Genomic DNA, 22,608 nt, shown 5'->3' with positions numbered 1-22,608 from the left:
TTTCACAATATTTTCCAAAATGGCAATTTTTTTGTTGCATTACCTACTCTTAGCCTTTTTTTAATTAATTTTAAAATTTAATTAATTTAATTTAAATTTTTTTATTAATATGCAGATTATTCACCTCTACACTCACATTTATTTTTTTTCTTTCTCACTTATTGAGGATTTTTATTTTTTATTGGTTGGGTGGCAGGGATGCATATAGGAAGTTTATAAGAGTATTTTTTTTCTAATAATTTTTAAGGTTTACAAAAACAAATGTTACTGTATTTCAATGGCCATCAATTAAATGCGTTTTCGCTTTTCGCTGGCCAGCCGAGTCGCTATTCTCCTCTATACTTTATAGTTTTGAGCTGTAATATGATCATTCAATACTTGATAGGAGACATTGCTTAGTTGCACTTGCACCAGGTCAGATACAGCCCTAAAATGCAGAAAAAAAACACAATACCTGAATAATGTTAAAGATTTTGAGTAAATTGATTTTTTTTTAATTATTTTTGGGTGAAAAACAGTACAAAACGAGTTCTTTTACTTAATGTTGTTCAGCAGTTTTGTGCTGTCCTTGAATGGTACTTTGTATGCAAGAGAACCCTTTCCACTGAGAAAAAACATACTTTGGTTCTTTTGGATTGTTCAAAGCCTAATTTGTTGAAGGCTAGAACCTGCATTGAGCATAAATTCATGAAGGCACAGTTATGTAAATTGGTTCACTCTAAAAACAGACATATGCTCATATTTTGTGTGTATTTAAAATGTCTGGTTAGGGAGTGTGTGATACGATATGTGTGCCCCCCCCCCCCCATGTTGTACTGACAGAAATTGTTGCCCCATTTAAGTTACCCATCTCTGCTACAGATGTCCATTCCATCGTTTCTTGAAATATTGTCAAGCCGTGTAATGAGGCATAATTGCAAGTATTGTCTCTGCTGGGAGGGATCAATGATGTGCAACTGACTTTACCCGACTTAACCCATCGTGTTGATTGTCGCAGCCTGCAAGTAACAATGTTGTCTCGATGAGATGTCGCCTTTGAGGTTGATGTCACACGTGATGCACGACTGGATCCGTTTTTTGGGGACTTTTCACTTTGAGGGGTCTCATCATTTGCCTGCACGTTGTCTGGCAGCGGCTCAAAGCGACGGAGTTGACAGAAGGTAATCCCCGCCATGTGAGGCCTCGGCCCCGCTGTGCAGGAGGCGGGGTGTGCATCATTGAGACCTGTGGCTGCTATAAAAAGAGGAGAAGTTGCAAGTCACCCAACTTGAAGCCGGCACACATTTTTTAGGGGGGTCGGTGGGGGGGTGGGCGCACGATGAACACCATGAAGGCCGTCAAGAATGCGCTGGTGTGCCTGGTGCTTTTGCCCCGCTTCCTGCTGGCCGCGCTCATGTTCTGGCTCCTCGACTTTCTGTGCATCCGGAGGAGGTTTTTCCTCCGGATGAAGGAGCGGGAAGAGAGCGACGCCATGGACCCTCCTCTGTGCATCTCCGACTCCAACCGCTTCTTCACTCTTGACTCCCTCAAGGCGGTGTGGCACGGACACAAGCTGGACCTCCTCAAGGCGGCGCACCTCGGCCGCGGCGCGCCCAACACGGAGGTGGTGCGGCTGGAGGACGAGCGGCGCGGGCGCATTCTGGACTTCGCCCGCGAGAGGAGACCGCTCATCCTCAACTTCGGCAGCTGCACATGACCGCCCTTCATGGCGCGCCTCAAGGCGTTCCAGGGGCTGGTGCTGGACCACGCCGACATCGCCGACTCGGTGCTGGTGTACATCGAGGAGGCGCACCCCACGGACGGCTGGATCAGCACCGACGCGCCCTATCAGATCCCCAAGCACCGCTGCCTGGAGGACCGGCTCCACGCGGCGCAACTCATGCGCTCGGAGGCGCCCGGGTGCCCGGTGGTGGTCGACGGCATGGAGAACCCCTGCAACGCCGCCTACGGCGCTTACTTCGACAGACTGTACATCCTGCAGGAGGGCAAGATCGTTTACCAGGGAGGCAGGGGACCCGAGGGCTACCGGATCTCGGAGCTCAGAGACTGGCTGCAGCGGTACCGGGAGAAGCTGGTGCGAGGCAGCAGTTTGGTCATTCACGTGTAGACGCATGTAGAGCTGCTAGAAAACAACTGAAATGCTGCACATTTTGGGTAGAAAACTCCCCTTAAATCCCACTATCGTATTTTGTTTGTGTATGAGCCTCCCTCCTCGCCGTTTTTGGATATACCTGCAAAAAAAGAGGTTAGTTTGCGTTTGACTTGCGATGTGGACAAGTGCGCGTCACTGCATGCGCTCCTCGGTATTGTTGTGAAGTTCGGTTCTGAAACGGCATACGTCCGGAGAACCGGTACTGATGTATGAGATCCCGAGGAGCTTCGATTGCTGCTCTCTTGTCCATATCACTTTTTATTGTACATATAGACTGTGTGTTTGTGTGTGTGTGCTTTTATGCGTATATTTTTTCATACAATAAAATGTCTTCATCTACCTCTACACAATGTTGCTCGTTCTTGTTTTTAATAGCAGTTTTCTTTTTATTGCTGACAAGCTGCTGTTTCTAATCACATGCCACTTTTCACTGACAAAACAATGTATTGTTTGGATTTTTCTGTGTTTTTTTTCTCGTCTAAGAAAACAAAAGGACCAATCCTCAATTTCCTGCACTATAAGAGAAAACAGGCCTTTGCACGCATTCCTGTGGAAATGTTCTTTATCTGGTGCACTTATTCAAGCTGCTTTTGGGGTACAGACAATGTGAAAGAATTTTTGTTGATAAGAATAAGTATCGTTTTTTTGGGGTGGGGGGGTTGTTTGAAGCACACTTGAGTATTTATAAATGTGTCAAATGAAGCAAAAATCTGCAATCAAGATGACAAAACATTTCAACTGATAACCATAAAAGTGAAAATGCTCAAATGTATTAATCACTGAACATTTGAATAATAAATAAATAATTGGAAAATTCAGAAACAAATTTATGTAATTTAATTAAATGAATAATTTTAAAATATGCATTTTCAAATAAATACAAGTGAAATCAAATTTTTATAGGAAGACAAAGTGACTGCTGCTGATACTTAATGCATATCTTACATGTATATATATGTATAATTTTATATATATACATATATATATATATATATATATATATATATATATATATATATATATATATATATCCTGAAATAAATATTTTTTCAACATATAGACCTATAGACATAAATAGTTGTATAATAAACTTTTTCGGAAATTCACATTTTTAACAAATGCCTTTAAATAATGTGCATGCATTAAAAGAACTGCATTGTTTTTCAGTCAATTTTAAAAAATGAATTCTTTAAAAAAAATCAGTATTCTGAAAATATAATTTTTAATAAATACCATTTATTACATACAAAGTAAATATTCCAAAACAATACTTTCTAAAAAAAAATATATATATATTGAACTTTCCTTTTATTAAATCAACCTATTTCTGAAAGGGATATCGTGTGTTCCTAATATTTTGGCCCCCTCTAAATAAGTTAAACGTGTTGCCCAGAATGCATGAAACAGCATGAAACGGTGCACTTCTATACCACTGCAAACCACAATTATAAACACATGAATGAATCTACCTCAAAACTGAGCATTGTTCCCTTTGTAAATGCTTCTCGTCTGTACTGTCCAGGAGTACCTAATGAAGATTCCTGCGAGTGTATATCTGCAGCCAAGAAGCCGCATTCTCCACCGCCACCTCCTCCTAAGCCTTTGTACCGCTTACAACTGAATCAGGATAATCGCACATGATCCTATTATTGTGAGTAATATATTGACACAAACGTATTGGAGACTTATTGTACCGATTAGCCCCCCCCCACCCCACCCCTTCCACCAGCAGCAGCACCTCCTTGATCAGCATCAAGTACCGTCGATGAAATGTTAATAAGCCTGCTGTACAAGGCGTCTGTCTTGTGTTTCCCGCACGGTCTCAAGTCAGTTGAGGTTTGACGCGTATGTGGCCCCTGAGGTTTGTTCACATCCATTTTGGCTTTTTAGCCCCTTCACATGTCAACATACAAATAGAAACTTGGAGTTTGCGGCAGTGAATGCAAGCATGAACCCCAAAACAATCCTGTTTTTTTGCATCACCCAAAAACCCATAAAAAGACACCAACCAAATAAACCAGAATATAGTCCCAGTCGTTTAGTGCAGACGGCCGTCAAGTGTTAGCTATGATCCAACTTCATGAAACCAACTCAATGAAAACCACATCAGTGCTTTGGTTTAGTTTATGCTCTGACAAGAACGTAGCAGATGACAGATGATGCGGAGATTTGTGTAAAGAAGGATTGTGGGAAAAGTAGAAGTATGGATGCAACTAGTGTACGTTTTGTGTAGTATATTTAAAAAAAAAAAAAAGCATTGACTGGAATGAACTTAAGTACAAAATATTTTTTTTACCATCAGTTATACAATACCAGTTTTGATTATTTCGCACAAAGAAAAACACACAACACAAGAAACACACACACATGCACACACGCACTCCAGAGGTTATTCTTTTGCGGAGAAAAAAAAAACATCCTATAGACAAATTGAGTATAGTTTTCAAAAGTAGGAAAATACACAAGAATAATATGTATGTCAATTAAATGGCATCAAATCGTGCACAAATTGTAATTTGCGTTTACAATTTTTCTGGTTTAGAGTAGTGTTGGATTTGTGTTTTTTTTGAATGACCATATTGTTCCTGTGACAATTTCAACAATCGACAGTGTGCAATCTGTCACCAACAAGGCAGTTAAATGAGTCACTTCTTCTTTTTTTTAATTCAGCAGCAGAAGTCATAAAAACAAGTTATTCTCAGTAATTTAAATCATAATCGTGTTGGATGCGAAGGATGACGTCAGATGATGGACGGTAGTGTAACATTTTTTGAGGTTGAGATGATGGAATTGCTACCATTATGTACCAAATGGTCCAAAGAGAAAATTAATTCATTTAACGTAATTGAGAAAAAAAAACAATTGCCAGTGATATATTTGTTCGTTTAAACACAATGAGTGGTGTGTCCGTTTCACCAATCATTGGGGTGTTCTCTGATGAGAAGGACAAAGTAAAGATCAAGTTGTTTTGCGTAATCCTGCTAGCTAACCAACTAACTTGATAGCTAAATACCTGTAACTCGTGGCTACCTCATTTTACAACTAATACATTATTAGTAGTGTAATTCAAATATTTATAATCATTTAATAATAAGAAAAAAACTAAACCAAGACAACTAATAAGTCGCTCCCCAACTTGTCGACATCACAACTAAAAAAAACAAAACAACAATCTTCCCAATCAGAAAATCGCTAACTAGCCAGACTAGACTACATTTTCATAACTATCTTGCTATCTAGTCATTATCTGACTTAGATTTGCGTAAACTTACTTACTATCTAACTTGCTAATTAACTTATTAACAACTAACCAAGATTAACATTTTATCTCCATTGTGCTTTCATGAAACGAAAACAAAGTAATAATCCTGTTAACTAACTAACTAACTAACTAACTAACTAACTAACTAACTAACTAACTAACTAACACTTTATTCTGACTTGCTAAATGGTTACCTTTATCACTTAATTGATAGGAACATTGTTTGCTAACTTACTAGTTACTCTTAACTGTTAGCTAGACAACTAAACCTTTTGCTAACTTACTACCGAGCTACTGTAGGCGACTAACCTTTTGTTCACACATTTACTCCCTTTTTTAGCCTTGCCTACAGACTAGCTACCTAGGTTTGTTTGAATGACCATATTGTTCCGTGTACACTAAATTACTCACTTTTAACGAAGAACCTTTGCTAACATTTTAAATGACCTTGACACTTGCTAACGTGGTTCCTTACTTCTTTTTTAACAAGCTACCTAATTTCCTTATTTGATAGTAAGGTAACAAGCTTACTTTTTTGCTAACAAGTTACTATCTACATAATTTGTTGACTGGATAACAAAGTTGTTTGCTAAATAACAAACCACTGACTTACGGGCTGACTTGCTCACTATCTTCATTTTCCTGACAAGTGAACAATATCAACATTTTCAACTTACGAGCCACCAAACGTGCTTACTGGCGAGTGGACACAAATATTTAACTGACTTGATCACTAAATTACTGATTTTTTTTTTTGTAATTAAATTACTTACTCGTTACCCAACTAAACTTTTGCTAGTTTGCTAACTACCTAGCTAACTTGCCAAAAAGTTAACAAAGTGACTTGTTTTTGTTTTGGATTTTCTGCAAGTGAATGTCGTCTCTACATAACGTGATGAATACATAACTCAAAATCAAAACATGGATAAAAACTTTATGGCTTTTGTTGAGGCGCTTAATCCTCGGTAATGAAGTCAAAGTTTCAATTTGGTTTTGGTGCTTTCTGAGTGTGAGTAAAGTGTCCTGACTTCACTGCTCATCTGGAAGTCATTTGAGGTGCTGGGAACAGACAGCTGAGTGTGGGGTGCCAACCTAAGATGAAGAATAGTGACTGGATCTCATGTGTGCACCCCTCAAAGGAAAGCACTCTGGATTCTTTCCATGTGCACGCTGGGCCCACGCATGTTGCGCCTCATCCATCATGCCAAAGGGTCAAGGGTTAACATGTGTTGCTCTGTTTTTCTTTTATCGCTCGGCAAGGAGCTGAGCCATCTGAAAGAGAGGGCCCCTCTTTCCCCTCCAGAGGTCATAAGTAGACACATGAAAACGTGTGGCCCCTGCAAACACAAAGCTCTCTGTGTACACGTTAACAGTTCGACACATTCCTTACAGGATGTGGGAAACCAGAAAAATAGTTTCGTTTCACTTTCAGATATTATTCGACTAACTGATACAATTAACACTTTATTTATAGTTAGTTCATTGCTGTTTGTAGTACTAAAGGCTTCATCTGTTGCGCAGTGTGAGGGATTCTGTGACTAGCGTTCATGCGATGGAAGACTGTCGTCAGCAACAAGTTGTGTTGCAATTGGAAATTTGAATTGCAGATGATAGAAAATCAACTTTTCTGCGATGTGATGTGAGACATTGTCAAGCAGTCCCCATACATCACTGTATGTATAGTATTTATTGTGTTATAAAATAATACTTAACTGTACTTAGTAGTTCAAATTTGTCTGTGGCTACAAAGCGAAGCGTAGGGAGTCTTTGTCACTGAAATGCACAAGTGCAGTCAATGAATTGGGCTATCAATGCCAAACGGCCTCACAAATATCCACGCGTCCTTTTTTATCACTTGTTTTATTTTCCGTTGTAATATTATACTATATATATAGTGGCCAGAAAATCCTGCTTTTTTCCCATGACAATCGCACCATGTTTTTTGTGGTCCAAAAAATGCCCAAAGAGAGCACTAGGGTTCACAGTTTTTTTTTTGTAGGTGCGAGTTGCGTGTTCAAAGGTCAGTCTGGTATATTGGGCGAGGAAATGCTTTGACGTGTTTTGCAGAGTACAGATAGTAGGCTGCACATATTCTATATTGGATTGCCAGATGTGCAGCGACAGTGGGTTGACATTTTTAATTTCTCCTAGTCTATTCATTAAAAAAAAAATTAAGAAAAAAAATATTAATTTCAATAATATGCAAAAAAAAAAAAAGGTCTATACATACTCATTTTTTTTGCACGTAATTGTAGGTGATGTAATCGTTAATTTTTGTTATTACGCCGACATCTTTCTGCTGCGGATACCCAATGGAGACAAACTTGGCGAAAGTAGTTCCTAACATTGTGACTACTTCATGTGTAACAAATGTGATGCACTTTGTCACTTGAGGCAAGGCAAAAAGTCGGCGATGACATTGTGTTTGCATGTCTGCTGAAGAAATTGGTGGCTTGCCAAATGTGGTCTGTCTGAGAAATTGTAGCTCACGCCTCAAACTAAGATCGTTGCATTCTATTAGTTCACCACTAGATGGCTCTACATTTTACACACTGTACCTTTAAACCTTAACCAAACCGAATAGAAACCTTATGTTAACGATGTTATCTGTTGACTCATTCTTGACCTCTATGAATGCCTCATACTACCACTGAAAAAAAAAATCGAACATTGGATGAACTTGAAAAAAATATAGATAAATAATATACTTAATAAATAATAAGTAATCCGTGAAGCCGACTATTTTTTTTTTAGCTTTAACTGATTTAAATCATTTAGAGGAACCAGAATTTTTTAACTTTATGTAAACACACTTCTTAATGTTAGGAAAACCAATTAATTGAAGCGGTGATCCCAAAATTAAAAGAATTAGGTAGGCTTAAAACTTCATGTAAGTAATCCTTTTTAATTTATTGTGTAAATCTTGGATTTTAACTTAAGACCTGTGAAACTTGGAGTCAGCCACAATGCTATTCTTATTTATTGTTCGTTATTTATTTATGTATTAATTTATTTTTGGACAAATGGTTAACTTATTGGCTACCATCCACCCTCAACTATTCAGTACAAATGAAAGGGTGAGCAAAAAGCCAGCCAACGAAGATCTGCATGCCCCCCCGGAGATTAAAACCCTGGGTTAAAGCATCGAGTTTTAATTTGTGAGAAATATGCATAATTCTTGATTGTTTTTTTTAATGGTGAAAGGTAATTTAAAAACAAAACAAAAAACAAATACATAAATAGCATTTAATTCATTGTTACGTTTGTTTAATTTATGGTATGGATGATGAATCCTTTGCACATCTGCCCTTAGTTTCGAAGTCATGAGTTCAAATCCATTATCCTGTGACTTCTCCCAGATCTTGCATGGATGTTTCTCCGAGTACTCCAGGTTCCTGCCGCATTCCAAAAATGTGCATGCTACGTACATTGACTGAATGAATGAGTGAAAATATGTCAAATTATGAAAATTCTTTATTCGAGACAATTATATATATATATATATATATATAGAGAGAGAGAGAGAGAGAGAGAATAAATTGTTCTAACAATCAAATGCAGTATGGTTTAAAATAAATAAAAACTTTCAGGTTATACTGAAAGGATATAGTTTGAATTTAGAACGAAGTCAATTATTTTAATTTCGCCCCACTTTAAATGATTGGGACAATTTACATGAAGTTAAAACATTCAGGTTGCGCTGATGAATTGTTTTCGTCAGTCAGAGCTAACGTAAATAAAATACAATAAAATCAATTCATCAAAGAAAAAGAATGGTATGCGCTGACTGCACTCACAGCTCTGGTTATGAATGGGTGACATCTTGTGGCTGTAGTGGAAATTACACCATAACGTTTTTTAACATTCATTCATTTTAAAGCAAAGATCGCTTTCAATGCAGCAGTTAAGTCCACAGTATCCTCAAACGTATCATAACCCCCGACCCCATTATACAGACCCCACACTATAATAAAATTATTTTTGCATGTTCTTTCCAACCAGTAAAACAAGATTCATAAGATTTAAGAAGTCACATACAGGATTTATTTCACATTTTTATCACGTCTGCTGGCATAGTTTGTCCACCAGAGGGAGACACAGACTGCAATTTGATTTGACTATTTTCTCCCTCTCAATGTGTCTGCCACGCGTGGAGTGGAGTCTTGAATTCCAATTAAATCATAAATAAATATGATGTCACTGTTTTGCGCATGAGCTGTCTTGGATTTGGTCTGACATCTGATCTTGATGCGCAGCTCAATGTAATTTGTAAACATAATCTTGTTTGAAAGCTTGAAAAGCTCCAAGATAGAGTGACACGATAAGGCAACAAGGTGATAATAAGTGGACTAAAAGCCCGGAGTCAAGATTGAAATCTCATCAAACGCTGATGACCACTTTTTCCCCTTTTTAAATGCATTTTATTGAAGACAACTTCCAGATTGTAGAAACATTGTTGGACATAAAAACAAACCAAAATGCTTCAGCATGGATTTTAGGCTGATAAGAACCTCATAGTTGCAGTAAAAGCAAGACATTGAATGGAATGTTTTTACTCATTTTAATAATATAACTGTTCTAATTATGTCTACATGTGTACTAAATTGGAACATGTTTTTTTTTTGTATGAGTTTCCTCTTCAGTTAAACATTTACAATATTTAATTTTTTTTAAAGAAGTATATTGTATATACATATATATATATATATATATATATATATATATATATATATACTTCAATAAATTACGACGGAGGGATTGTTCTGAAAAGAATAAAAACATATACATCTGCCTGTGTATACAACCCCAAACAAATCCATTTTTCACCAACTAATAAATTGGAATATTTTTCCATGCACTATGCTGCGCATGTGTGACTCAATCACAAAATGACAAACAGCATCGGCTCATTTACAAGTCATAAATCTTTTTTTTTTTTTCTCCCCTTGCATCAGGAGGAGCGAGCGGGTGACTTCCTTGACAGTTTGCAGCTTTGATGCCACCTTCATTTTGGAGCTCATCACAGCTGGCAATAAGCAGTAATTAAACTTGGTCAGAAACTTCAAACGTGGTCCAGACTCAACAATAACAGACGAGAGTAGATGTTGTAATTTTCATTCACCACCGAAAGGGGACAATCAGAAAAAGAAAAGACAGAACAAGAAATGTCCACAGAGGGGAAATTGCAATCAGTCAGCCGTATTTGACACTTCCAGGCACAATGAGTAATAACTATCTTTACATGAACATTGTTTGTTATATTTATAATTAAGCACTTGCTTCAATTGAAATTGAATCCATACTCAACACGGGGGTCACTGACCTTTTTCAACCCAAGCAACTTCTTGAGTCCTGATGAATGCAAAGTGCTACCAGTTATAATACACACTTCTGAAATAACACATTTTCTCCAGTAATTTGACGCAATTACCCGCTAATTTATACTACACCATATTGAAAGCGCTTTGTTCCAGCTCCAGCTGTTGCGAAAAGCGCCATATAAATAAAGTTGTATTGGATTGTATTGTACACTATCAAGATGAGTATCAAACACTGATCATGTTAATGATGTCTCACAATAATTATCAACATTTCTTTACCAAGCTAAGGAACGGGTAAATATTGAATATGCATTTAATGTTTGTAAATATCTTCACGCTTCAATTTTTATATGAGCACTCTAACAACACTCTCCGGAAATCACAATTGACCCATCTTTGGTGAGCTACGTTTCTGTCGGGCTGTCGGCGATCCCTTACGTACCGTCACAAATAGTTATGGAGCGTTTTCACGTGCTAACGAGAGCCAATGAAAGAAGAAAAATGAAAACCTGCTTCACTAAAAAAACAACTTTAAGCCTCCTGTTATATTGCAGGTCAAATTGACTTCTTCTCAAGTAAATTTAAACATCTTGAGAAAATATTTTTGAAAATGCAAAAGAATCCATATCGTCTTTAACTAGCCTTATTTGGTATTTTCTTTGTCTTGTAATTATATACAGGCATGTATTTGAATAAACTTTACTCGGATCTGATTCATTGAAATCGTTCAATTTTTAGCATTTTATTATTATTATTTTATTACTCTAATGTCATAATTTGCATCATCTGTCAGCGACGTCAATGATCGATAAGACATCACAGCAAACACAAGCGGGGTCGTTCTGTGCTTCCGTAGTATATGTGTGAGCCCGAAAACAAAACTATTTTTAGCCTTGTCACATGTCGAGGAGCCTTTGCTCTGGTCGGCGGAAGTCCCGCCTCTGCATCGTCCACCAACCAATCACAAATTTTCGACTGGTAATAAGTCCAAAAATATTTTATCTACGGCAAAAAAAGAACTCGCTACAGTATGGGTGTTGTTTATTTAACGCTAACTTGTCTTTATTTCAAAATACCTTTTTTCACTCAATTAAAGTTACGTTAATTTCCGTCCACACGCATTCAGCCCATCACAGATGCAAGCAGCATGCAGGCGTGTCGTTTGAACAAACGCAGACACAGCTCTGTTGTTGACAGATGCACTAAATGTTTGCGAAACGAGGATGCAAACTATACTGCGGTCATACGGAAAATGATTTTAGCTATTCTCACGATGCGATTATATATAAAGTCAATACTGTTTGCTTAGATAGGGGCGAATCGCTATAGTTACAACGAGGCCAAATGGCTTCGAGAATGTGATTACTTTGTCAGAAAATGTTACATACGCACCGGGTAAAAAAAGTTGACAAAGAATGTAGGACCAAATAATCATTGTGGTCAGTGTGCACCGGGACTTGTACGACGTAGCCAGTTTCCAATACTAGCCAAAGAAGCAATGGTGGCTACTTGGCGTAGGTGGAAACTTGTTTACAGCTGTTAAACTAAAGTAGAAATAGTTTTAGCAAAAGCTCCACACACCTGAATGACACGCGATCTTCATGCTTCTTTTTTTTTTTTTTCCATTAATGTCACAGGAGATGTAAAACATGTGAACGTTACCTGTTATTAGTGGTTTTTTTTGGGTTTTTTTGAGGGCTTAAAAATGTTTTTTTTTTCCAACACAGTTTCTCTGTGCAGGGGGTTGATTGTTCATCGAGTATACAAATTGTTTAAATACTTTCGATATATTGCTCCATCTTTTGATTGAAACTGTGAGCACACATGGCGAGAAAGAACTTGTGAGTTTTTTTTTGTTGTTTTCTTTTGTAAATCTGGCCAAAATGCTTGATGGGGTTTTCGCTATTGGTTGTTTCAGTTCAAAGTAGAGGAGCGAGCTATAGTTGGAAAGTGTCTTTTTTATTTATTTATTTATTATTATTATTTTTTATAGGGCTCTTATATTGGACTTATTAGACTCTGCAGTGTATTAAATGTTTTGGCAACAGATTTTTGCTTTAATCAACTTGGAAAATGCACAATATTCGGCATGATTCTAAAATGTTTGCATACATTGAATGAATCACATAAAGAACTTGCACACAACACTTTGCTGTTTGGTGTGTAACATATTTCATAATGTCACACATTACAGCAGTGGTTCTCAAACTGGGGTCCCCGGACACCCCGGGCTCCACAAGCTGTAACTTGGCGGTCCGGAAAATACTTCACAACTTTGTTTGGAAAAGTGGCAAAGACTGACTGTATTTTTTTTTATGCTAGGGCTTTTCACACCCTGCTGTTAGTGGAGCGCTGTGCATGTCACCGGACCGTGGCTAATTAATGCTCTCGATTCAATTGAATTTGGTTCCTTTCTTTTAAGCAGCTCATGTATAAAGTAGGTTGAAACGTTCAAAACACAAATGATTCCTGAGGCATTTAGGGGTGCACATTGTACACGTGTAATTGGCGTTCTGAGGGAGTCCTTGGAAAAATTCTTCCTTGTAAGGCATCCCCGGACCCAAAAAGTTTGAGAACCCCTGCATTAAAGTACTTACAATCCAGTGCCATGTTGGTGCTTGACTGTACATTCAAATTGATGTGGACAAGGTCCACTTCTGCTCTACATTCACCGGAACACCTTCCCGAGGTCAGATTGAGGTATAGTGCCTCCCGAAGCTGTTCAGTCTGATCTTCTCCGGCAGGATGATGTTCACCGAATGTTCAGTGTCCTCGTGGCTCGCTTCACCCGCCTCCTTCAGCAGGTGCTCGCGCTGTTGCCGCACAAGTTTGCTGTACTTGGCGTTGGCCAGCCACGCTTCACAGCGGCCGAACAGCACGATGCCCGTGGTGGCCAGGATGACCAGGCAGGTGAGCAGCGCCAGCATGCCAAAACACACCAGCTGACCGTGGCTGGACAGCATGCCGGGGGAGTGGCGCACCGTCTCTTTAAGCGTGATCTTCAGCAGATCCCTCTCGGGTGGTTGGAGAAGCTTGTGGAAGGCGTGGGCAGGGAGCGAGTAGTGCTGCGGAGTCAGCGAAAACACCCTGTGGTCCACGGGCTTGGCGGCAGCCTGCTTGGGCTTGGCTTTTGGCCGGTGCTCCACGGAACACAGCCGGCCCGAAAACCATTTGGGGCAAACGCAGCGGAAGCTTCCGTCAGGGTGGCTGACGCATGTGGCCCCGTTGGCGCAGGGAGTGGCGCTGCATGGAGAGAAGCCGGTGTTGTTACAAGTCAAACCGACGAAGCCTGTTGGGCAGGAGCAAATGAAGGTCGCCCCGCGGTCGGTGCAGTTGCCGCCATTTTGACACGGGTTGGAATGACAGACGTCTGGCGTGATCTCGCAGAAGTTTCCAGAAAATCCACGGGGGCATATGCAAGAAGCGTGCGCTTCCAAGGTGCCATCGGTTTCGATGCAAGTCCCTCCATTGTGGCAAGGAGAGCTGAAGCACAGAACACAGAAGACGATGCTCACAGGGTTCACGAAGGTGCCGACTCACAGTTTGCTCGTTTATTCGTCTGAACATCAGGCAGGAAGTGTGGGATCGGTTTACGCTTTGTGACAGTGCAAATGTGAAAGGTTATCTGTACGTTAACTGCAACCTTGAAGAAAACCTAGAAAATGGATCGATTTGTTTACTCAGCTGTGGTTTTAGTCTTAGTCTTCCTTTTTATCTATTTTGTGAGTGAGTATTGTTACTATTGTCCTTTTTGTTACTTGTTTTTTATTTCCTTGAAGACTGTTCAAAATATTCCAGCTTTGTATTTTAAAGTGCTTTCTTATTGGGGATCTGAAAATGAATTATTCACGAGGTTCCTGGGAGCCTTTTATTTTAATTTCCGTGAAAAAGACTTTGCACTTGGAGTATTCATAGGCTTTCATGGATCATAGTTCTGTATCTCAGAATATCCATCCATTGCCCGGAACGCCTCACCAGAGGGGCCTACCGGAGGTTTCCTAACTTGATGCCCGAGCCACCTCATCTGGCTTCTTTCTTCTATTCAGGATCTTGTTCTTTCGGTTGATCATAGGTGAGGATAAGAGCATCACCTCGGACCCGTTTCAGTTCTCATCAAAACTGGGAGCTGAGATAAAAGCTGCATTTGGTAGCATTCTGGGAGCCCTTTCTTTCAAGTTTTCGTCCCGATGTATCTGACTGAGAACCCGATTGATTTTGAATATTTGACACAATCGCTGAAAGTAGCAGCCTTTGGAAAACACATGTGACCTCCATATTTAACGTTGGGGTATTATGCCATCAAGGGTCAAAGATCATAGTCCTATATTTAAGCGAGAGCCCGATTTTGATGATCTGACACAAAATAGCCTCGTTACCACTGTACCTGTCTCCATCTATCTTTCTGAAAACTGGTTCACAAGAAAATTAATGACGCTCCTCAGGGTAGTGTTCTGGGACCCCTTATTATTTTTTATTTATTTATTTAATTTCACTCGCAAAAATCTAGGTAGCACTAGATTCACAACAAATTTATTGTGTGTTTCGTACCCGTTAGGTAAATGTTCCGATAGATAAATTACACGGATGGACGGATGCTTGGATAAGTCAATACGGTGGATGGACGGACGGGTAGATGGACATATAGAAAGGTAGATAGGTCGAACGATTCTATTGATTTTGAATCTAGCTAAAAATAACCTGAGGTTGCAGAGGCCAGAGGTTCCTGTCACCTTTCAAACTGTCTCATTTCTCATCTGATCGCCTTCACACTCAAGACGACAGCCTTGTTCATTTTGTCACATCCGTAAGGACACTTTATGAACCTTGACTGTCAATCTGTCTACAACACACATCCTTTTACATCCTCTGTTATTTTTATTAAAACGTTGATTGGAATACCTTGCATCTTTTGTGAATTTCATGCTGATGGATTAACTTCCTGCAATCCATTTTTAGTATTATTTTTTCTTTACTTCAGGACTATCAAACCTTACTAATTGGTCATCGGCTGCTTTTATAAACAGAAAGGCAATTGATGAGGTTCCGTGGGGGCCCCGAACGGGAACCTTTTCAATTTCACAATGCAGTCTGTCTCACTTAAAATAATATATATCTGCGCTGAAAACCAAAAAAGATTAGTTTAACTAATCTCTAACGACTAATCTACCTGGAGACGGGATGCATGATCTGAATTAAAACCACAGGAAATGACATATTTCTGACTCTGGAGGAATTATAGTGCAGCCACGCATTCGTGACATTTAATTCTCGGGTAGCATCAACGAGTCACTTCCCCTGAAGCGCATATGAGTGCACTGGGGGCGTTGCTACAAGCATGTGACTGTAATACTGCTTCTTCCCTACACATTGCAATTGTTTCGTCTGCATGTGCCGTGTTCATCGATTGTTGAAAAAGCGGTTTTAATGAAGACAAAATGCTCTGGAATGCAAGCAAAGGTCACATCATCTAATTTTTAGTATAACAAGATTCAGCTTATACCAGCACTGTCATTGTTTTTTTTGTTTTTTCGGGGGTGGTTCTTGGCTCGGTCTCACGGGAAAGCTGCCATCATGTTAAAGAGTGTGCAGACATACCATCTGACTTATGTGTTAAGGTTTGTGGAGACCAATGACAGGCATCCTTAATAATTAGTCACCATGTATTTTATTATTAGTCTAATGCTGCAAATAAAAACAGTTTCCTGTTTTTTTTTTTTTTTACTTTGCCCTGTCTGACACGGATCCCAAGGATCTTCTGGCATCTCTTGTAAATGTGTTTTAATTTGTGTTCTAATTGCCTGCTAATTTACACGACAACATATGTTACAGCACTTCAAGACGAAAGTATCAACAACCCTAACAATAAGCCTCTTTGTTCAAAGCAGCAAGGGCGCCTGTCCCGTCTGATGGTTATGAGCCACTGCTCCCCCTCCTACTGCGCTGCGTCGCCAAAACAATTTTCCGAGGTGGGGAGCTCACAAAAAATTAATTGTTCATGTAATTTCACACTTGATGGGAAAGCTGGCACTCAAGAGACACACATATTCGTATACAAGCAATTAAAAAAAAAGTCAATTTTCTGCAATATGTCCCATTTTGGGGCCATATTGACAATTTTATGATATTCAGTTCCTGAGCCAGTCAATGTGTGTCTTAAACGTGGAATGTGGTTGCCTTCAAGGGACAAATGACATTTGGCTAATGACTATGTTCCAAAATTCAATCTTGACTTCTCTATCCCTGTCAAATGACATTAAAAAATCAATCAGGTTCATGCTTGGATTTAGAATAATAATCCACCGAAGAAGATTTAGTGAGCCAAATCAAGTGGAACCGCAATAGTCTTGATCAGAAACCATATTTCGTTATTTGAGTGGGAGTTCAAAATGGATGCTGTACGCCTCACTGTGAGGATGCAGAAACAGATGAATTCTCTTTGTCACTCAGCAAAGAATAGTCCAGTAATAGGTTTCTCATCTGATAGGGTGACAAATATTTGACTTGAGCATGCGCAGTGGTAATCTCAAAGTGGGTCAAATTTTGAATTCTACAAAAATATCTGGGAAAAGAAATACTTCACTGGATCTAATTTCAGCCTGCATCGCAGGATTAACCCTAAACGGCTTCATTGTTATCCCAGGAAAGCACCTTTTCTGAAGTGGACTGTGTCTTGTTTATGCCCACAATGTTTAGGTGTAGCGCAAAGCGCTGTCGAACTGCATACGTGTGGAGTTTTTTTTTTTTTAGTTGATGATGGGTGTTTCCGCCGTTGTGGGAGTGACGTTTTTTTTCTGGGTACTGTGCATGTCGGGAATTTTTAAGACTAAATTCTATATTTGTGTGAATAGTCAAAAGCTCAACTTGTAAAAAAAAAACAAAAAAACAATTGTAGTACCCATCAATGCCGCAGATGTTTCTCCTCAGCTGACAGGTTGGTCCGGTGAAACCTTGAGGACAGACGCACAAGTATCCCCCCTCGCCAGTCTCAATGCAGGTGGCATTCCCAGAACAAGGCCGTGACGAGCACTGGCGAGTATCTGTGGTGACACACACACACACACACACAAAAAGGCATTCTATTTGTTGCTGTGACATCTCTTTCTTTCTTTTATTCTGATCTTTCCTTCGCTTGGCAACATCTCTCCCGTGTCCTTGCTATATAAATAAAGTTATATTGAATTGTCTTATTTCCACGCCACCTTCACAACATTTTCTGTGATTACTCCCAAATCATATACTGTATGATGGACAATTTGTTCCCAAGTATCTTTTTTAATGACTAAGGTCACCTTTAGCAACCTTTCCCCCCCTATCTAAAAATAACCCCCTGTTTCTTCCACGTCCCCCGGGGCTGAGTGACTCACCCTAACCCCCAAGCTGCTCTTGTTGCTGTGTATGTGCTACTTAATGGGGGCTCACCTTGGTCACAGAGGCTGCCCACCCAGCCCTGTTGACACACACACTGCCACGCTTTCTCGCACGAGCCATGCAGGCAGCCCGGGAAGGGGATGCAGTGCTCGCAGTGGTCTCCCTGCCAGCCGGGTTTGCACCTGCGAGAAAAAAAAAAAAAAAAAAAAAGGGAACAATCCTGAACTATTAATACACCGCCCACACCGCTCTTGTCCTCATAATGCCAGCGTGCTGAGATGAAGCTTTGATTATGGCCGCCAGTAAATCCATTGTTTGTACAAACAAAGCGCTGATTTGGCAGTTGATAAATCCGAAAAAAATAAAACAGCACTCCAATGATGTAGTAAAAACACAGGATATGAGTTTTCCTTATCACAAACATCACTACCTGCACTTTCCAGTCTTCTCACAAAATCCGTTCTCTGCGTTGCAGCTGCATCCCCAACCTTGTGAGAGGAAAAGAGAGACGCATTGTTTGATTCATGCTGTAGTAAAACACAATGAGAATCAAAAAGCTGCTGGAGTTGACAAGGTGACGTATGTCTAATTGAATTACCTCCGGCGACGCCTGTTAAGGCTACAAACAAGAGCGCGACCGTGAGATGCATCGTGATGATCATTCTGGAGCAAATTCCTGCAAATAAGAAATACTAACACGTGAATAGTTTCCAAAGGCAAAATCTATCGCTATCGTTAAAAGTTGACAAATTAAGACATCCTAAAAGTTCATCTAACAGTGAAATCCCGCTTTTTTTTAACCATATCATTTTGGATCAGAGTGGCGCACCTGAATGCGTCTGCATGCACAAAGCACGCGCGTATATTGTAGACAAAGGGATAAGCCACTTCCCTCCTCAAGCTTCACTTCAACCATAAAATTCCTTAAATCATATACACACAAATGATCTTACCTATGTAGCACCGGTGTGCAGTCCCCGGGAGATGCGACTCATATTTGAGAGATGCGTCGGGGCTGGGAGAGCCAAGAGCCAGGGCGCGTAGATGGAAGTGATAACAGGGCTGCTCGAGATGGAGAGGTAGGGTGGGGGCAGGGGGTGAGGGGAGGACCCGGAGGTTTTGACGGGACTGCTGCAGCGAGCAGCATCCCAGTGCAACAAGCTCCTCCTCCCTCATAAAAGGGAGAATGTGCGTAAAGCCAGCATGAGTCCCCTCCGCCACCGTTTTCTAAGGGCTGAGGAACATGTGCAATCAAGTGCCACTGCTGTGATGGCTGTGACCGCCTAATGAGACTGCCCAGTGATCATTTTATTTGAAAACAAAAATCAAAACACCATCAGGAAAAGTACAAGGCGATTGTATCTATTACTTACCCTGATGTGCTGTTTAATTCCAATTTATAAATGACACCAACAAGGAAACTGAATTTTAAAAAACCTCAATTCATTAATTAGCAGTCCAGCAGAACACAAAAACATATTCTTGATCATGTCATTTGTGGATGAAGATCAGTATGAGGATTTGATTTTAATTGATAACTGGAGATTTAGGATGAGGAGAGGGAACAGAACCATGATGTAAGACACTGGCGTGTTACTCCAAAAACAACACAAAAACAGCTACAGACAGTGAGCAGGAACGGGAATACGGACATTCGAACGGTATTCCTCCAAGAACAAGAAAGTTACATTGGAAAATAAACAGAGTTAAAAGAAACCCAAACCCTTTTAAGGGTATATCTTTAAAAAAAAAAAAAAACACTGGCGCAGGGAGTTAATAGGAACAGGAACTCAGACATTCTCAGGCTCCTTCTCAAAAGACTACACAAACAGGTACATGAAGAGAGTAAGAACAGGAACTCAGACACCCTCAGGATTTTACTTAAAAAAACAACAAAAGAATACAGGGAATGGAACAGAAAGGAAGATGTGCGCAGACCCTGTATAGGAATCTTCTTTGAAAACAATACAGGAACAAGCAGTTTCTGGAAACGGGAAATTGGAAATGCTGGAGACATTACACCCAAAAATATATATGAACAGGAACTCAGACACTCTAAGGATATTATTTTTAAAACAACGAAGGAAAACACAAAACACAGGTCAGACCCTGCAAGAATATTCCTTCATAAACAATACAGGAACAGGACGTTAGTAGGAACATGAAGTCACACATATTAGGGATGTTACTCCCAAAACAATACAGGAACAGGAACAATAAGTGAGTAGGGACAGGAATCCAGCCACTCCAAGAATATTACTTCAAAAACAACACAGGGTCAGGACCAGAGAGTCATGAGGAACAGGAAGTCCGCCAATAAGAATAAAAGTTCAAAAACAGCACAGGAAAAGAGATTCCGACACAATACGGTTATTACATTAAAAACAACAGCGGAACAGAGAGTACGCTGGAACACGCGTATATAAATTCTATGATACAGAATAAACAACACAGGAACAGAGCATCATCTGGAAGAAGGCATCAGACAATATGGATAGTATTTAAAAAACAACAGGAACAGAAAGTCAATTGGTACAAGAATTTAGACACACTGAGATATTACAATAAAACAATAGTGGAACAATGAGTCAGCTGGAACAGGAACCCAGACATTCTATTGCTATTACTACAGAAACAACAGCGGGAGAGACAGTCAGCAGTAACAGGAACTCAGACACTCTTTGGTGATTACTTCAAAAATTGTTTAAGAACAGAACCATAAAATACACATTAGAAAGATATTAACACAAAGAACAACACAGGAACAGGAACTCAGACACTCCATGAATATTGATTCCCAAGCGAGCTTGGCGTGCCACCTGAAGGATTAGAGTGAAACAGCATTTTATCTGAGGATTGCTATGATAATCTGTGATGTCAGCGTCACCAAACAAAGAAGAAGAAATGACAGAACAAAGACACACTACAATACATTTGTAAAAATGTTTATTTTTTAACGATTAACACGCTTTGCAAAACGCAGAGCATGAGGCAAATTCATTCTGTGACTTACCCAAATCACCAAAAAGAGACCAGCGGTCACTCTTGCCTTATTCTATCGTGAAAATGAAACGGCTTGCACACACAGCGCTGATCTGCCATACATAATAATGTCACTCTCTATTTTTAGTCCACTTATTGCTGTCCATAGTCTCACCCTTAGGACTGCCAAGGACGGCGGTATTTTCTTCCATGAATGTTATGTTAACCGATGGTGGCCATTCTTGGGGGATGAATCATCCTCAACACACGCATTAAGACGAGGCCAGATTTTGAGGTGTGTTTTTTTTTTTTCTTCCATTTTGTTTACACCGAGCGAGGGAGTGCTTTATAAACGAATCATCCAGCAAAGAGCTTCCACCGGGTGTGTGGGCCTCGCTGTCTAGACTGAGACAGTGTAAGCAGGAGCTCTCATATGAATGCAAATAGCCGCAAATCAATATTTTTTTATCCCAATCAAATTGCTTGTGAAGGGAAGAATAGAACATCCCAAAGATCAATCTGCTTTTGCCTCTCTAGAATCCACAAAGGCTCCCGAACAAGAATGCAGCAGACAGGGATAACCTGGGATTTGATGCATTCCCTCACTTCAATTTGTTTCGTGCGTTTATTGTCCATCCTCCTGGGACAATGTGACTGAGAGTTACATTACAATCGGTTGCCTGCACGAGGTGCCTGGCACATTACAGTCTCCATTTTCTCAATCTCCTATGCGTGCTTTATTAGTGTGAAGGAGTCATCCATCGATTTATTTTCTTTTCACCATCCCGGCTCTAATCTGGCGTTTATCTGATTTTATCTATCTTTCTATTTGCCTTATCCCACGGCAATTCGGATGTTATAGATGCATATCACACCCTCGTGTAAGTCTGTGCGGAAGTTCAAGACTAAATAATTTAGTGAATGCTGAGCAGTCCGATTTAAGTTAATAGGACTGTTACAATGGCACAATTTGTAAACATTTTTGTGCACGTTTGTTGAGGATCTTTGGTTTCAGATAGTCGATACTACTGTGCTCAAAATTAACAGGGTTTTTGCTTTGAATAACCTTTAAACCAGGTGTGGGCAAACTACGGCCCGGGGCCACATGCGGCCCGTTAAACGTTTTGATCCAGCCCGCCGAACTTGAAGAAAATAAAATGCATAAACCTCGTTAATGTTTCATTTTCTAAATACTGTGGTTTTTCAAAGACATATATATTGTTGCAATGCTTTTGTTCACTTTCATTTAAAATTAAATGTATTTTTTTTTCTCCGATGGGGTGAGGTTACCAAAACACTCCATCCATCTGCTTCTGGTCCGGCCCCTCTGTCAAAGTTTAGAACCCATTAAGGCCCGCCGATCAAAAAGTTTGCCCACCCCTGCCTTAAATGAAAGAAAGCAAATTGCAATAAAGCTCTGATTTAAATATAAGGGTCAAATATTGTGGTGAATCTTGAATGAAATCAACAAAAACAAAAGAAATAGGGCCCCTGGGACACTACCCAGAGGGACACCACTCATA

At 39.8% G+C, this 22,608-nt stretch overlaps 2 protein-coding genes across 2 annotated transcripts; one reads left to right on the top strand and one right to left on the bottom strand.

Moving 5' to 3' along the window:
• The first annotated feature begins 1,268 nt into the window (after positions 1–1,268).
• Positions 1,269–12,339, top strand: dio3a (iodothyronine deiodinase 3a). The gene is made up of 3 exons (XM_088314977.1): positions 1,269–2,245; positions 3,675–3,803; positions 10,370–12,339. The coding sequence occupies exon 1, from the start codon at positions 1,319–1,321 to the stop codon at positions 2,105–2,107; it is 789 nt and encodes a 262-aa protein (XP_088171103.1). The 5' UTR covers positions 1,269–1,318; the 3' UTR covers positions 2,108–2,245; positions 3,675–3,803; positions 10,370–12,339.
• dlk1 (delta like non-canonical Notch ligand 1) lies at positions 9,810–19,264 on the bottom strand. The gene is made up of 6 exons (XM_088314963.1): positions 19,057–19,264; positions 18,702–18,779; positions 18,534–18,591; positions 18,155–18,285; positions 17,631–17,772; positions 9,810–14,218 (listed from the first exon to the last, which is right to left on the bottom strand). The coding sequence occupies exons 2-6, from the start codon at positions 18,763–18,765 to the stop codon at positions 13,426–13,428; spliced, it is 1,188 nt and encodes a 395-aa protein (XP_088171089.1). The 5' UTR covers positions 18,766–18,779; positions 19,057–19,264; the 3' UTR covers positions 9,810–13,425.
• Between the last annotated feature and the right edge of the window lie 3,344 nt (positions 19,265–22,608).

This window comes from Idiotropiscis lumnitzeri, chromosome 1, assembly GCF_059441095.1.
Source record: "Idiotropiscis lumnitzeri isolate Australia: NSW breed Sydney's pygmy pipehorse chromosome 1, RoL_Ilum_1.0, whole genome shotgun sequence".
NCBI lineage: Eukaryota > Metazoa > Chordata > Actinopteri > Syngnathiformes > Syngnathidae > Idiotropiscis > Idiotropiscis lumnitzeri.
The sequence above is the reverse complement of the archived record's forward strand: the minus strand, read 5'-3'. Positions and strand labels throughout refer to the sequence as shown.